This window comes from Lupinus angustifolius, chromosome LG08 (genome assembly GCF_001865875.1).
Source record: "Lupinus angustifolius cultivar Tanjil chromosome LG08, LupAngTanjil_v1.0, whole genome shotgun sequence".
Taxonomy (NCBI): Eukaryota; Viridiplantae; Streptophyta; class Magnoliopsida; order Fabales; family Fabaceae; genus Lupinus; species Lupinus angustifolius.
This window is the reverse complement of record NC_032016.1, coordinates 9125996-9143793: the sequence shown is the minus strand read 5'-3', so window position 1 is coordinate 9143793 and position 17798 is coordinate 9125996. Positions and strand designations below refer to the sequence as shown.

General features: G+C 30.3%; 2 protein-coding genes across 2 annotated transcripts; one reads left to right on the top strand and one right to left on the bottom strand.

Annotated features, from left to right (window-relative positions):
• On the bottom strand, positions 662-6149 carry LOC109353403 (phospholipase A1-Igamma1, chloroplastic-like). The gene is made up of 4 exons (XM_019595660.1): positions 6017-6149; positions 4359-5157; positions 2815-3356; positions 662-1028 (listed from the first exon to the last, which is right to left on the bottom strand). Exons 2-4 carry the CDS (start codon positions 5094-5096, stop codon positions 752-754), a joined length of 1557 nt encoding a protein of 518 aa, XP_019451205.1. The 5' UTR covers positions 5097-5157; positions 6017-6149; the 3' UTR covers positions 662-751.
• Positions 13136-17579, top strand: LOC109353384 (F-box/LRR-repeat protein 17-like). Its single transcript, XM_019595629.1, has 11 exons — positions 13136-13827; positions 14272-14373; positions 14939-15083; positions 15208-15392; positions 15646-15750; positions 15984-16081; positions 16170-16387; positions 16472-16538; positions 16653-16738; positions 16952-17050; positions 17263-17579. The coding sequence occupies exons 1-11, from the start codon at positions 13205-13207 to the stop codon at positions 17326-17328; spliced, it is 1794 nt and encodes a 597-aa protein (XP_019451174.1). The 5' UTR covers positions 13136-13204; the 3' UTR covers positions 17329-17579.

The window sequence follows — 17798 nt, the reverse complement described above, 5'->3', positions numbered from 1 at the left end:
GTTTACAAAAATGCAACTTTGAATTGCAACCTAAGAATTATATATATTTGGTAAGTACTTTCCTCTGGTACCTCTACAGAAATGAACATGCAGAACCACCAAGACTGAATTACTTGTCATCCATCACCAAATTCCAAAGGGAAGAGGAATATAAAGATTTATAGTGCTTCAGTAAACCAGTGCCACTGAATTAATTCCTTCACTAGTTGAGAACACTGCAGATTCCTAGAGATAGCATCATTCTTATAGCCCTCAATATCACATTCTTAGTATAAGGAATAAGAATTCATACAATATAAAGGAGAGAAAACCTTATGACTTATGAGTATATGCTATTATATACTTTAAAATAAAATATAGAAGTAACAAATATACAAATTCCTACATATAGAAGCTACTTGGCAGATTAATTTCCCAATGCCATCCATTAAACCCATAATTCAGGAATTGTTACTCTTAAAAGTTAAATACAGTTCTAGTCCTGTAATCCTGGATTTCACATTTGTAACACCTCAGTTTTGATATGCGAACTCTCAGGTCCATGAATATACTAAACGTATCACCACTAGCTTAAATATCCAACCTCTTTTGGTAATGTTTATATGATTCATTTAAATTTTGTAAGCACTTCAATTACTTTATAATATTTACTACCCAACCACAAAGTTAGTATCTAGTATTACCTATGATAACTTCATGCATACAATATTTACGTGCCAACCACAAAGTTAGTCTGAAAACCCCTATATGGCTATATATATTTGTCTTGAATGTCCACCATTGAAGTATCATATGAAACAAGACCAAGTTGCATGAGATGGTGATGAATATCTTGAGGGTGATCATCAAGTTTGGGTCGCTCAGGCTGAATCCAACGTCCATCATTGCTCTTAATCATGCCTTTGTTCTCATCTTGCCTCCAGTTTGGTGGAACCATGTAATCATCTTTCAAGAAATCACAACCCTTGTTCACTAGAGCAGGGTCTCTCCCACTCGCTAACATGAACCTTTCACCCTTTCCATGGTATCTGCACGTCATCAACGTTATAGCTAGTTATATCATTTCTCATTATTATATGGAATACGTTGTCTCTTAGGTTAGTATATCTTACGAATTACGAACAAAGATCACATGTTCCAAAAAAATCAGGCAATTATGAAGTGACAATTCGGGACATAAATGATGCAGGCACAAAGGTAGGACAAACATAAGCTCTAGTTACATGATATTAATTGTATTTTTGTATTTGACTGGTGCTTGTTTATTAAATTTGACTTGTAAAAAAAATGTAATATGAACTCCAATTTGAAAAGAAATTATTATATATTATCATTCTTACATGCCAATGTCTATTATTATACATATATTGTCACAATCACTTGCTAAAATATAAATGATTAGTATTGAATTCAAGAGATCCGAGTCATACAACCATCCATCCCTTTCGGTGCACTAATTAAATCGATTGTCTTTCATTTTATATGTGTAACTAGCATTATAGTATTAATAGTAGGTGGCTCATCCCATGAGTTCTATGGTTATATATAATAATCAATGCTTACCATGAGTTCTATGGTTCTATGGCAGAAGCTTATAGCAAAATATAGTTTGTTATTTATTGTGATCTTTCATATAATGATATGGGATTGGTAGGATGATATAATAATTAATCGGGTTTACTAATTAAACTAACCTATAACATATTAGTAAAATTAGATATACATATATTATATACGAAGGTTAATGTTGAAAAACTAATAAGAATATGATAAATAATTTTATTTACATTATTTATTAAAATAAAATGTGTCATTTTGAGATAGATCATGTTTTAGAAATATAAAAAAAAAAGATAATGATAATGTTTGATCATTCACGATAACATTTTAATAAAAATTAAGTTAGTTTTATAATTTTATTTGAAATAGACTAGGATAACCGATTTTTATTAATATGATTGCTTGATAACCGATTTGTTTAGATTGTCTTAAAATATTGTTGTCTTGATGAACATACTATTAAGGAAATAAAGAAATCTTCACAACAATATTTCAAGACAATCTAAACAAATGTTTTTTATCTTGGGACAAGAAGACAATACTTTCAAATCTTAGGGTGTTATTGTAATCTTCCTACTACTTCAATGCACATCCCATCTCTATAATAACCTATGTTGTTAATTTAATGAAATTTTGGAATCTTAACCATTAAAAGAGAATATTTTAATTACAACTATACTATATCCCACCAATCTACATTTGTAAATCATTCACAATAATACTCTAGAAAAGTAGAATTTTTCTTTTCGTAACTTGTAGAAAAAGAAACATAATAACTTAGACAAATCTTTCTTATAAATAATGTTACATTAGATTTGGTTGACATTTGGTTTCGTAACTTAAAAATAAAAGTTTGAGGCCTAAGTGACCTAAGAATGCCAACTAACCAAGTAATAAAGTAATAAAACATAATAATAATAATAATAATAATAATAATAATAATAATAATAATAATAATAATAATAATAATAATAATAATAATAATAATAATAATAATAATAATAATAATAATAATAATAATAATAATAATAATAATAATAATAATAATAATAATAATAATAATAATAATAATAATAATAATAATAATAATAATAATAATAATAATAATAATAATAATAATAATAATAATAATAATAATAATAATAATAAACCAACTCACCACTTAATAAAGTAGAATTTAATGCATGTACCAAAACAAAGTAGATATATTAATACATGCATAATAATGGGAACTAAATGAATATTATTACTTACCCGTCAAGTAAATGCAAAAGAGCCTCCAAGTTATGGGCACATACAGCATCAGCATTTGGATTCAAGAACGGTGAGTTCTTATGATCCAACACCAATTCCGCCCCAACATGTGAATAACTCCACGGTGAACCCTCCACCAGCTTCATCACCGACGGTGGCAGCTTCTCATTCAACACAAACCCCGGTGACTTAGGCACCATATCATGCACGTTCACTACCCTCAACACCTTCAACCCTAGCTTCTCCAACCTCTCCTTGAACCTCACGTTTCCCACCCTGGGACCTGAAAATGATAGCACCGAAACCGGCACGGCGCGGCAATCATTTAACACGTTCAAACCTGTTTCTACAATGTCATATGCACTCAATATAGCCAATGCACTCCCTAGGCTGTGTCCTGTGATGGTTATGCTTAGTTCTTCATTAGGGTACATTTCTAATAACCTCTTCACCTCTGTGAGAATTTGTTCTCTTGCTGAGTATTTGCAGTAACCACAACTCTCTTCCTTGTCCGTGTAGAGTTCCAAGAACCCAGATTCAACCTATTCAAAAACATTGCAAACAGCAGAGAAATTAAAGATTATAATTTGGGTCAATGATCAAAAGCATTTATTGGGTAACAATTAATATTAATGTTTCATGTCCTTATAATAGAACAACCATATGCTTTCAGGAAAGTATTTAAAAAAAATAGGACAACATATTATGCTTTTTAATTAGAATTTTTTTGATATTGTAATTGTGAAATATGTTAATAAGGAAAGGACAAAAATCACGTGATAACAAATAAAATAAAACAAACCAATAAGTGTCACTTGCATTCAAAATTTGATGAATAAAAACAAGACCTTATAGTTTAGTCATGGAAAACATTCATCTCAGCAATTTATTTTATCATATACCATACTGTTTATCAATAATTACAAAATAAATGTAAAATAATTTGAAAGGGTACAACTACTCTATAAAGTATATATAAACATCAATCATATTCCCATTAATTAGGTGTGTGTAAAGAGTGGGTGGCTACTATTCCTTTTGTGAAAGAGGTAGTAAAAGTCAACAAAAAGAAAAACTGAAAGGCATTTCCTTCTTTCCAAGACAAAATTGATGTATAAACATGGCAGCACAAACAATAATTGTTACAGGATGTTACAATATCACATATTATTACTCTATAACAAAGTTTCAAGTTTTAAATGATAGTAGCACATAATTAATTATCATCCATGTTATATTAATTATGGGGCCTCGAAGACGATCAGATATCGTCCTAGTCTTAGCATGCACCTGGCCACGTGGACCGGGATTCGGCGTGGAAGGTGACTCGGTCGATTTGCCCACAACGCCATGGAAAAATACACCAACATGTTTGGGGTCTATTTCACCTACCACTCGAAAAGTGTATATGGCATAAGTCTATTTCACTTACCACTTGACGGCGCAAATAAAAGCAGTTTATTATTTTTGATTCAGAATAGAGTGTGAAATAAAATCTGAGACAACAGTTCTCTGTTCCGATATAATTGATGATAGAAGGTTACCTTAACTGATTGATCAGGGCAAGGGATGTTGTTTGCAGAGATAGGTTTGAGGATATCCATAAGATCAGCGATCCACTCCAAATACGTCACCGTTCCACGCCATGCTATTGTGATATCCCTACGTCCAATTCTCTTACTTGTATAATCATTCGAAACTGCTATATATCCAGCCCAGTTAGCATTCTTGCTCCACATCTTAGACCACCTTGAATGCTTAAAGAAATTTGGCAGATTAATATTCGCGGTGGCGTAGAGGTAGCGCGTGACGTTGTAACCGTGGTGGTGCATCCCTAGCGAGTCGAAGAAATTCGGCGGTGTGAACCTGCAACTTCCACAGTACTTAGAGAAAGGGTCAAAGTCGAAGGCATCGTAGCATGACTGAGCCATTTCACCATAGCGGATTAGCTCTGATCGTAGGAGTGGATTCATTGGGTCAAGAAGCCCGATCCAATCATTCTCGCCATGGATTTCGCGCCATGCCTGAGGTAGTTGTAGATGATCCTCTAACTTTTGTTCTTCTTCTTCTTTTTCCACTACTTCTTGGTTAAGTGATGAAAAGGAGGAACTAGTTTCGTGCAAGTTGGTTTTGCATGATATGAGTTTTCTTATTGTGGATAGAGAATTTTGGGTGAGAGATAATGATGGTGGTGTTGTTGGAAATTTGGTGTGAGTAATAGATTCGAGTTGGGATTTGGAGAAAGGAATTGTATTAAGCATGTTTAAGGTTGAAGCTGCCATTGAAGTTGATGTTAGGGCAAGGGAAGGTTAACTCCAACCTTCATTTCATAATGAGAGAAATGTCCAAACTTTTACAGATATATATGTAGGTCTCACCACTATGACAACTATACAAAATTAGGTATATCATTACTTTATTCTCAACACATAAAACATGACACAATATGTATAATTTTTGCTAGGTATTTTCTAAATTTGTCTATGTATAAAAATAACAATAACAAAATAGAAATACAGTAAGCATTAATAATAATTATTATTATTATAAGATAGGTTTTATCAATTTGAGGAAGCACATACAATAGGTGCTCCATCACCTATTTTATTTGGCAATTGTTCTACAATCCATTTGTGTTTATCCTTATACCTCGTATTTTTTTTATAAGTAAAAATATTAAAAACAGGTACAATGGGTGCCAACCCAATTACAACTTACAAAGAAGAAGAATACAAGTATAGTATAAATAATCAGTCCTTTTAACACTTGGATGATCCTAATCCATATCAAACGGTGCAAAGAGAATCGAGAGCATATTTTGGTTAGTAACAATCTAGTGATTTTATTAGCTAGAAAAGATGTTGTCTTCAAATTTGAAGAGTCATTTCCTCAATATATTGTTACCTCAATATATTGTTAATTAAATAAAAATAAAAGTTTAGCTTTGAATTAAAGGAGTCAACAATAAATATACTTCTAGCTATTTTGATTGAGATGCTAACCCATAAACTTGTCCCGTGATTTAGTTTATTATTTTTTTCTTGTAATTTTCTAATTCCTTGAAAATTATTAGTACTCTTAGTACACCTCTAATAAAATTAATTTGCTTATAAAAAAAGATTTTGATCACCAATAATAACTTTATTAATCAAAAGATGGAAAAAAAAGATAAAACTTAATACTCAATTTTGAATTAATGAGGATACATAAGATCTTAAAATATGCACCGAATGTGGCCTCATCTCTACTCCAATAATCAATGATATACCTTCCGATCCTCATCTCTACCACAAAAATTATTGTTGTACCTTCCTCATAATATTATTATTTGAGTATCATGTATCTGATTTGTGTCCCCAATAATTATATATCTTTATCTTTTTTTGTGTGCCATAAAGTAGTAGGTGGAGATAGACAATGAGCTGGATTTTTTACTAATTAAATCAAGTTGATAGTCTCTAATGGGTTACTCGAATATCTTAATCTAAGCTAATTAAAAACTCTGTTAATCTACCATCACATATATTAGAGTCGCCTCAAAATATTGCTGCACATAACTTAAGTTGTATTACGTTTGGTCGTTTGGTCAGTTTAAGAGTTGAATTTTAGAAGAGAACGAATGATAAGGGAATATTTGGAAGTCATGAAATACACTTGTGATATGATTCACAAGTCTTCATTTTCCTGTATTTCCCCTCCAAAATCCAACTTACAAATAAACTTTACTGTCCCGTTAGATAAATAATCTAAGATGCCTTGGTATTATCATAAGAGGATGATTTAAGCTTGATGAGCGCACTGATTATTTAAATATGAATTTTTCACTATATACTTTTAAGACATGTGTTAATCAATTCATTAAAAATAGTTTCGATAATAAAAAAATAAGTATCTCATATTTTAAGAATAATTATACTATTTCCCAATAAAAAATTAATGAATTCTTTATTGTAATCCTTATGGCACACAGAAAACTTAATAAAATATAATTTAAAAAAATCAAACAAAAATTTCCTTTAATCTTCACATATGAATACATGATCCCCGAAAAATCACTATTTTAATAAAATCACATTTTAATTGTGAATGGTTGTATATAATAATATAAATAGACAGGCCACCGGCCATTATTCCTAAATGAGGTTCAAATTCTTTCTTACACAAATAAAAACATATAATGTTAATTAAAATTTTAAATATTTTTTATTTTTTATTTTTACTTTATTATTATTAATAATGTAGAAGAAGATTTAGAATATGCTTTACAACATCATATCTTTATTCTCTAAAGTTTAGCTTTAGAGGATAATGATGAACTAAAGCTTTAATTTGTTTTGTTTTATTTTCTCCTAATCACCTAAAAGGAACTTAAGGAGAGGTAATGGTATTTTGTCGTTATGTTGGACCAACAAAAATACCGATTTTGGAGTTAAATGTCATCATCAGTGGCAATTGAAACACTTAATTAAAAGCTAGGGTCATGTTGGAAGGTTTTTTTTTATCGGCAATTATTAGTATGTTAGTTGTTAGTATGTTAATATTTTGTTGTGGGTGATGTTCCAAGGGTTGGTAATTAATAACCTTTCATATTAAGTTGTGGACATTACAATTTGACATCTTCATTTGTTATGTATATAGAAATAATCATACAAGTTATAAGCACATCACGCCAAATATTTTTCATTAGAGAGCTAGCTTATTATTGAGCAAATATAGCAAATCGATCCAATGACCAGATTATTAGGAAAATAATGGTTGGTATAATAGTAATGAAAGCACATGGAAATGGGTCGGACTCAGTTCATAAAAAAATGTCATGTTAATTAAAAAATTAAAAATTATCTTTTATATAAGTCAATAAAAATATGTCATGTTAATTAAAAAAATTAAAATTTTATTTTTATATTGTTTTTGCTTTATTTTTATTAATATGAGACAAAATTAATGCAATAAATCTCTTTACCTGATTTAATACAAACAATTTAGTTTCTTGTAGCTATCGTGATTCAATGCGTGATTCAATGCTGCAATTTCTGCAATTAACTTTGCTTATTCTAAGGGTTGGAATTCAGTGTGGTTAGAAACTGATTCTTCCTTAGTAGTGGACATATTTAAGGGTAAACACTTGCCTCCTTGGAAGTTGCTCAACAATTGGATTAGATGCAAATCAACTATGACTTCCATGATCTGCAGAGTCTCTCACATTTATAGGGAAGGAAACTCTTGTGCGGACAAATTGGCAAATCATGGCATCTCATCTAGAACAAATTCCTCTTGGTCTCATTCTCCTCCTTTTATTAAAAGGGAGGTTGTTAGAAATATGCTTGGTTTACCAAGCTACAGATTCATCTACTTTTGCTTAAAAAAAAAAAAAAAAAAAACTGAGATGGTTGATACATCAAAAATAAAAAAATAAAAAATAAAAAATAAAAATAAAAATGCAATGCATGTTTACATCAATTTTGGATGATATTCCAGTTTTTTGGATCTCTTGGTAGATGCCCAATTTGTACTAAAATAGATTAGTTCATGCATTTGTTTCTTTCTAGGATTAATAGTTTCATACTCTCATACACATCTATATCTTTAGTTATATATATTAATTTAGTTGAATAATGCATAATTACTTATCTATGTGTTTGACACCATTTTTTATGGACCATACAATAATTTATCCTATAAAAGATTGGGGTTTACTCTAAAAAGATTGCTCTTTGATTACATTAGAGTTGGATTGTCTAAGATCTCATTTAATATAGGTTTGTGATAATGTAATGGAACTTTCTACTACTAATTTTTCTGAATATATACTTTATCAGCACGTCTCTGATTTCATGTGGAAAGTTTTCTGAATCAAAACTCATCTGTCAACTTTTATTTTATTTTTAAAAACCACAAAATATGAAACACGAGTTATAAATTATTATTTGAATCTGAATAGTAATATATATTGAAGACTAAATTTTTTTACACCCTCTTAAGGTAGGAAACATGATTCAAATGAACCACCATCTATAAAGGTTCCCAAAATCCCACTCAGGCCTTAGAAGAATCGATCAATACATCTTTGCCAACATAAATTATAACCCTAAAGTTAGTCTTATATAGAGCTAATAATAAACTGAACTAACTTGGAATTCTTTCGAAATTTGATTCGTTATTTTGTTTGATAAATATTGTTCATGAACCAAATGAGACGAATTTGAACTCATTTATAAATGAGCCGAACTTGAGCTTGATACAGTTATACTCGTTAGGTTCATGAGTTAACTCGATATATATATATATATAGATATATGTATATATAATATATATATATATAAGATAATTTATTTCCTCTCGCCACTAAAATATGACATGTACTATTCTGTTTAGTTTTAGAAATATTTTTGTAAAAAATAGTTAAATATGACAAATGCATATTTTTATTAGCGAATAAGACTTATATCTAAAGATATTTTATTAACATATCTATATAAATATATATATATAATAGTGACCATCATAAAAATTAGAGTATATATATAACCTTGTGCTTATTTTTTTAAAGATGAATTAATTATTTGAGTTGTAAAAATGAACCAATTTTAATTGGACCGAAAAGTTAATGAACTTTAATTGAGCCGAACTCGAGCTCAAAAAAATAACTCGAGTTGAGTTTCGAGCTGAACTTCTTTGTCAAACTAAATTGAGTTAAACTCTTATTCGACTCAAATTAACTAGTGTTTAGCCCTTGGCCAGTGTCATACAACAACGTATCTGAGCCTCTCAATCTTAAAGGTTCCATGAACTTGACCCTGATTTGGGTTTTTGATATCTAGTGCCACAATTGGGAACAAATAATAATTAAATGAAAGATAAGAATAATAGATAAACTAACATATGAAAACTTATTAGGGAGGTTTAAGGAATATTGAACGACTATTAATATAATATTAAACTTTATAATGGTAACTTTAAGCTTTTTTAAAGCACACAAGTATCTACATAGTGTATAACCTGCTACTACTAAGACTCATCAAATATAAACACTAAAGTCCCTAAATCTGATTCATAAATATGTTACTAGGTTATTGATTCACGACCTTAAAGCTCTATATAATCATGTCGTGTTTGTTGAATTGCATGCGTGGAAGGTTACATATTGTTGTTTTACATATTTTTTAAATTTATGTAACTTTTTTAATATGTAATGGTGTAAGATTTGAATAAAGTTTGGTTTAAACATGGTATTATTTGATGAGTTTGTGTTTGAGTGGAATATGAGAAAGAACACAATGATGGAAGGAATGGGTGAAAATAATGAAGTGAGAGTTGTAGAAAAGAAAAGGTAGTTTTCAGATTTTAAGAGTGAGATCTAGAAGTAGAGAATAAAGTATCTATTTCTATGGGAACATAACTTATTTCATTTAATCAGTAAGAGTATGATACATGTATTGTTTTTAGTTTTAAAAATATTTTTGCAGAAAATAATTAAATAGAATATATATATCCTAATTTTAATAATTGTAGAATATAATTTATGTCATTAGACCAAAATATATACTTTCTTTTAGTAAAAGTAACAGGTTAGGGTTAAAATATAAACTAAAAAAAGAAGTAATTGGGCCATGGTTGAAGATTCAACTGGGCCAACATGATTTCACTACATGTAATTTGTTGCCATGCTGTGCCCACCTAGGAATGAGGGAGACCTATTAATTTCATATCTATTATTATATCTTTTAGAATAATGATACATTAATATTTAAATTCTATATTAGTTAAGTTATATATTTTATAATAAAAAACTATGAATATAAATATTTTTATTTGTGATATGCAACTTAATTAATTAAATTATTCAATAGTTAATTATATTATAAATAACTATAAAATATAAGACAAACTAATTCTGACTCGTATAATTGTATTTATTAATTTTAATTAAATTTGATTGATATAATTGTATGTATTATATAATTTTAGTCATCATACTATATGCACATGGATTAGATTGATATAATAGTATGTATTATATGATATTTGAGAGAATGTTTATTTCTTTGATTTATCATTGACTCCAATTTATAGGAACACAAAAATTAGAGGACTTGATGCTCCATCAATGACACACAAAAAATAAGCACCTCATGTGTGCAAATTTGTAGTTGTTTATTTTTTCGGCAATATTTTAATTTTTATTAATACATTTTTCTTCCATTTTTTTTATTTACCGGTTAGTATTCATTAATCATTGAAACATCATTCCAAGTATCTACCCCCACCTTTATCATTTTAAACCTCATTTGGTAAGAAGTATTTTAATTGTTTTTTTTAATATCTCATCCAATAAGGAATGGATATCAAAATAAAAAATAAAAACAGAAGAGGAAGCTTTTAATTATAAATTAAATATTTAATCACTATTTCCTTTTTAAAATTTTGTATAAGAAATCATTTTTTATATTTTAATATTGCTTCATAATTTTGTCTTTACTAATTACTAGTATTACATATTCAATTTTTATATATTTCATTTTTTTGAATTATAATGTATTTATTGTGTTCGGTATACTTTATATTATATTTTTTGTGTTTATGATAATGTTTAATTTAAGGTGAGATATGTGGTTAATTAATGTATTGGTGGTAGTTGCTTAGGATTGTATAGTTTTTTTTGTAAAAATAAATAATATAAAGGGTAAAATAGAAAATGAAAATTATACCATGAGAAAAATTATTTCAATTTTTATCTTTATATATAGTATAGATATAAATAAATACATGAAAACTATTTCATTCCTATCCAGAATATATTTGATCGTTGTATAAACAACATACAGCAACTTTTAACAAAAAAATAGTTTATTTCTTGAAAAACTACTTTTCGAACATATATTTCTTTTCTCCTCATCTCTTAATTTTTTATTTACAATATAATTAAAAAAAGTATTTTAAATTTTAATCACATACGTGGTCATAAAAAGTATTGAAAGACAAGGTAACAAATAAATAGCATTCAATTAAGAAATATATTTTTCTAAAAACATTAATTAGAGAATCTTAAGTTTTTCCTTTTTTCTCACTTCACAAGTCTAATGAGTTAACAATAGGGGTATAAAAATCGAGTTCAGTTTAATTTATTGTCCAATTCATTAATAGAATTGAAAATAAAGATATTATTTAGTTCATATTAATTGATCAAAAATTTTATAACAAGTACTCATGAGTGGTTTAGTCAATTACACAGTTTTAATAGTGTTTTTTTGAATCAATTTAAATTTCAAAATATATTATAAGTGACATTATTTTTCTGTAAAATAAAAAACATTTAGATTATTAAAAGATCGAAAATCATAATTACTTGTTAGTAACCTATATAACAATTATATAATTTAAAAAGAAAAAACAAATAGTCACATATATAATATTACAATTCATATTAATAATATCTATACTATTAATAAAGGGAAAACACCAAATAACTACATATCATGGCGTAATTTGTGTTTTCCTATTTTGCTCTCAATATCTTTTTATTTCTACCAAAAAAACCATATAATATTCTTTTCTTATTTTATCTTTATTATCTTCTTATTTTAAAAGTGTATTTAAAAAATTGAATATTAGACCAATTGAATAAATTCAACCATAAATTTAGTGCAAAAAATTATATTTGAATTTATAAAATACAAACTACATTACAAAAAATAGGAAAACGGGTTGACAGACACGAGAGTGCATGTCAACACACTAGTATATATAAGTACCATATATAACAATATATTTATGATTCATAGCATACATAACAAGTAACATATATATAATACATATTTGAACATATATAACATTATAAATCATAATTAGTAACATCTATAACAATACATATACAATAATTTATGATATACATTAGTTTTAAATCGAATACAATAAATTTAGAATTTATTTACAAATAATCATGACAGTAGAAAAAATATCACACATATATATTAATTTATTAAGTAATAACTATGTAACATTAATATAATAATAATTTAATAACATATATAACATTTCAACTCACTTCTTAATTTAAACTACAAAATTCAATATAACATTATTTTCGAATATGTATTTCTTTAATATGCGGTATAATTTTATCAAATTAAATCATATTTTATGATTTAGTTTGATTCAGTTCTACTATTTAAAAAGCATCTTTTTACACCCAAGTCAACAATCTCACCTACCTCTCCCTATATATAAAGGTAACATTTTTTAAAATTGAAAGAATAAAATAAATAAATAAAAAGGGAACAGAGGGAAGAGAATAAAAAAGCGCGCCAAGTCTCCCGCGCTGCCTCTTATATAATTTTCATTCTTCGTTTCAATCCCCGCATTCTTTCTCTCTCTCTCTCTCTCTCTCACTATGCAACGCCGTCACCCTAATTCCGCCGCCGTCTCCCCCGCCGCACACTCCGCCGTGGCTTCCTCCTATGATTCAAATCGCAGTAAGAAGCGAGGCAGTTATAATTGCGGCCGTTGTGGCCAACCTAAGAAGGGACATAACTGTAATTTCAAAACCCCTACCTCCGCCAAAGTCACCCGTGTTGATCCACCTCTAACTGCTGTTTCCGTCGCTTCTGCTCACACGCCATTAACGGTGTCTCGCCATGCGCCGTCGCATCCTCGCCGTGCGTTATCGTTCGATGATTTCGATGATCATACCGGCGGGACCGATTTCGATCCGGCGGAGCGTGACGAAATGGGAGATAGTGATTACGTTGAGGAATCGTTGGATCCGTTGGATCTGGATATTGATTCGTGTGGTTTGCCGGTGAACCTGCTCTGGGAGGTGATGAGGAGGTTGCCGCCGGCTGGGCTTCTTTCGGCGGCGAAAGTGTGTAAGGGATGGAGGGAGACGGCGAGGAGGTTGTGGAAAGCGGCGGAGGAGTTGAAGCTTAGGGTTCCGTCGAGCGTTCACGTTGGGCTTGTTGCGTCGATGTTGCAGAAGTGCCCTGGGATCTTGAGGTTATCGCTTAGAATGGAAAGGTGTGTGGGGATTCTTTTGATACGCTCGAAGCTTTCAGATCTACTGTTCTATGTTGCTGATTCATTCAATTTTTTATTGAACGAATAAGATTAATCATTAAGCAAATAAATCTGAAACATTGAAGCTTTTAATTGGAAATTTTTTCTGAAATATAAGAAGACAAAAATGCAATGCTTGTGTATATTGCATAAAGTGCGGATCAATAATGAAGAAAGCTGTTGCAATCCGAATCGTAATTTATTCTAAAACTGTTTCGATGCTTTTGAAAATGATGACGAGAAGCTTGATCATCGTAAATTAAGAAAAAATGGATCTTGAAAACGATATTATGAATTATGATAACATTACTAGTTTATCAACTTGCATTGGCTGAATTTTTTTCATGTAAAAAAAAGTTCTGTGGCTATATTTATATTTAAAATCTAATAATGTTGATGTTGCAGTGATATTGATTCAGCAGTGCTAGCCTGCATTGCTTTCTCATGCCCTAACCTGGAACATCTGGAGATCACTACATTTGATACTTCAGTCAATCGGATCAATGGGTATTACAGATGGTCTTATCTTTTAATTTTGAATGTTTTTATTATAGAAAATGATTTTTCTGTTCTTGATCACCTTAGTACACAATCGATACATGATTTCAGATGTGATTCCAGATTTATAGTTCTACATCTAAGATTGTAATCTTTTGTGTGATATCACAATTATGTGTATGAAAAACATCTATTAGGAAGGCTCTTGCTTAGGCACCTTGTATCATGTGTAATGTGTATGAAACATATGGAGAAAAAAACAAATGTTGATGGCATATTGTTGTTTATATATTGTAATTTTGCTTTTATCAGTGGGGGTAACTTTTGCCCCATCTCAGCTTCACACTTGAGAAGTTAATTTTTATTCTCTTTTCTTGGTGGAATTAATAATAACATGTATTTAAACTATATTGGGTTGATATTTAGTACTTAAACTCATTGTAGACTTACGGTTTCTTCAGCCCCTTATATGCTTCTGAAGATAACATTAGCATATATAAGCCTAGCCAAAGAATGCTGTTTTTTCCTTCTTTTTGCTGATTAGTATATATTTTGTTGAAATATGAAAATGCAGGGATGAATTGGGCCGGTTTATTGCTGATAAAAAAAGCCTCAAGAGCCTCAAGATGGAAGGTTGTTCTAATCTTGGAGGTTTTGTCCTATGTTCGTCTAGTCTCTGTACACTTTGGCTATCAGATCTGCAATATCTTTCTAAGATGGTGATTATTATGCTTCTTTTCTCATTTTAAAATGAATGATGTGGTTAATTTTTAAATTGATATTACCCTCTGAGCTTTCGTTTAGGTCGAACTGTAGTTACTAACAGACACTTTCAAATGGTAGGTGTTTAACTGTCCCAAGTTGAGAGAAATTTCCTTGGAGTTTTCACACCAAGAAAATGATGATACAGATCTCATTGCTATGATTGAAAATCTGGGAAGAAGTTGTTTGAGATTGCAAAACATACATGTAGCTTCAATGCGGCTTTCTCATGCAGTTGTGCTTGCTCTTTCGACTGCTCAGTTTAGGTTTGTCATTTTGGCCCTCATCTCTATTTTTCAAGTTTGTAATCCGTAGTGCTTTGAACTTTTCAACAAAATGTAAATATTAATTCTATTCCTAACGTGCATATCTTATATATTTCTGAACTCCCACATCTATAACTGATAAACAGGTTATATAATGGGTATGCCTGTTATATAATCAACTAAAGTGAAATTCTTAGGTGTTTTCTTTATGCTTCTTTTCCTCTTATTAACCGTTAAACATGCAATTAATCAGGGAGCTGCGAATGCTTTCTCTTGTTCTTGGATCTGAAATTACTGATGCATCTGTCGCTGCAATTGCCTCAAGCTATCCAAATCTAGAATTGCTTGATCTCAGTGGGTATGTATCTGTGCCCATTCTGATTGCATTGGATTATTTGCTACTTTGCTAGGAACTATGAAATATATTCACCTCAATGAAAAAAAAACTGATTGAACTTAATACATACAAGACAAACACAATAAAGGAAAATTAATTATGAGAACTAATAATTCAATTTTGCACTTATTGCCCACAATTTCCTTAGCTATCTCTTTTAAGAAATTATATTGAGCAGTTAACTTTTATCACAGTTCTGGCATAAGTGACAGTGGCATTGGAATGATTTGCAATGTGTTATCTGAAACATTGTCAAGACTCCTTCTTGCTCTTTGCCCCAACGTGACTTCAAGTAATTCCCTTTTATGTATTTAATTACTTCACAAAGTACTCTTATTTGCACAAGTTTTTGCCTACTTATCTGCTGTAACATGTTCCAGGTGGCATTCAATTCGCTACAGCTCAGCTGCCATTTCTTGAACTTATGGACTGCGGCATGACCATATGTGATCCTAATTCTGAAGATCTAACTACTGGCGAAAATAACTGCAAATCAGAGAAAGTATCCAGTGCTAATCTGCATCTCGTAAACCAAAAGTTAATTATCAAACATGGCCGTTTAAGGACACTCAGTTTATGGGGTTGCTCTGGCTTGGATGTGAGTTTTATTAGACCAAAGCAGTTTATTGCATATTCTTTCTCAGGCTTTTAATATTTATATACCTTTTTAAAATTTATGCAGGCTCTATATTTAAACTGTCCAAGGCTCAATGATCTGAATCTAAATTCTTGTAGAAATTTGCATCCAGGTGGTCATTTCATGTCCCTGTTTAGTAATTATCAGCAAAATTTTGATGAAACTTTTCAGGCTTTCCTTCTAAATACTAAGGCTGATTATTTTCATTAACTGAAATTATTTCCAGAGAGACTGTTGCTTCAGTGCCCCGCTTTAGAAAATGTGCATGCATCCAGTTGTCAGAATATGTTGATTGGGGCCATCCAAAGTCAGGTAACAAATCAGTTCTTCAGATATTATCTTCCACATTTTCCTGAAATGATGTGCTCTGAGATACTAGCTTTATGAGTTGGTTTTGGATCTGAAGAGCTAGATACTGTGACCAAATCTCCAGCTCATGAATAATTCATATACACTCTGACCTTGTGCTTATAGTCTCCATGACTCTGGTACTAATATCGAATTTACTTCACCATTTGTTTGTAGGTCTGCAATGCTTTTAGTGCCATGGATAATCACTCTCCTTCTAAACATCTTCCTGATGGCTCCAAAAGGATCCGAGTTCCTCATTTACTTGATTGCGAGGTAAAGTTTAAGGAAATAATATAGGAACTGGTAATAGGGTCATGCTTCTTAAGTCAATTGGTTTTTGTTGTAACACCCAACACAAAAATGGATATGGAAAATTGGATTTAGAACTAGCGCAGTTTTCTGAATTTGTGCTATTATTTACACTGTTACACATGAAGATAGTTAAATCATAAATCTGAAATTTAGTATATATTTTGTTTCTGCAGTTCCCTGAGCCTGCAAAAAAGCGGAGGAAGATTGAGAGGCCCATTTGTAATGTGCTTGTGGACTGAACATCGTTTTTCAGTGCAGAGGACCAGTTCTAATGTATACCAGTGAAATATATTGTATGTTATTGAAATTCCGGAGACACTATCCGTTGATACCCTACCAAACAGGTCATAGTTTTTAAATTAAACCCTCAAGTTTGTGCCCTCCAACTCTCTATCTTACAATAAAGGGAGGTTTATGTTTAGCATTTTTGTTGTATGAACTTTGTTGGATGACTCCCTCAAATTTTCAATAATATTGAATTCTTTATGAAGTTCTCAAATTTATGCCACCAAAGTGCTTATGTCGTTATATTTGGTTCCATAAGGTATATTAGTTCAGTTTTAGAGGAGAAATGAAAGAAATGGAAGGCTTTATAATTAGCCCAAAAGTGTATTTCATTGCTCACAACCCTATAAGGCTTGGACTTTAGGCAGATCTAATATATATCATCGAAAGAAACTCCTTTAAGTTTTGGCAACCTTGGTTCATT

Coding starts and splice junctions, on each gene's coding strand:
- LOC109353384 (XM_019595629.1), top strand. CDS start 13,205: ATGCAACGCCGTCACCCTAATTCCGCCGCCGTCTCCCCCGCCGCACAC. Junction 16,082..16,169: donor TTGCCCCAACGTGACTTCAA/GTAATTCCCTTT, acceptor AACATGTTCCAG/GTGGCATTCAATTCGCTACA. Junction 16,388..16,471: donor GGGGTTGCTCTGGCTTGGAT/GTGAGTTTTATT, acceptor AAATTTATGCAG/GCTCTATATTTAAACTGTCC.
- LOC109353403 (XM_019595660.1), bottom strand. CDS start 5,096: ATGGCAGCTTCAACCTTAAACATGCTTAATACAATTCCTTTCTCCAAA. Junction 3,357..4,358: donor GCCCTGATCAATCAGTTAAG/GTAACCTTCTAT, acceptor GTTTTTGAATAG/GTTGAATCTGGGTTCTTGGA. Junction 1,029..2,814: donor CTTTTGCATTTACTTGACGG/GTAAGTAATAAT, acceptor GATGACGTGCAG/ATACCATGGAAAGGGTGAAA.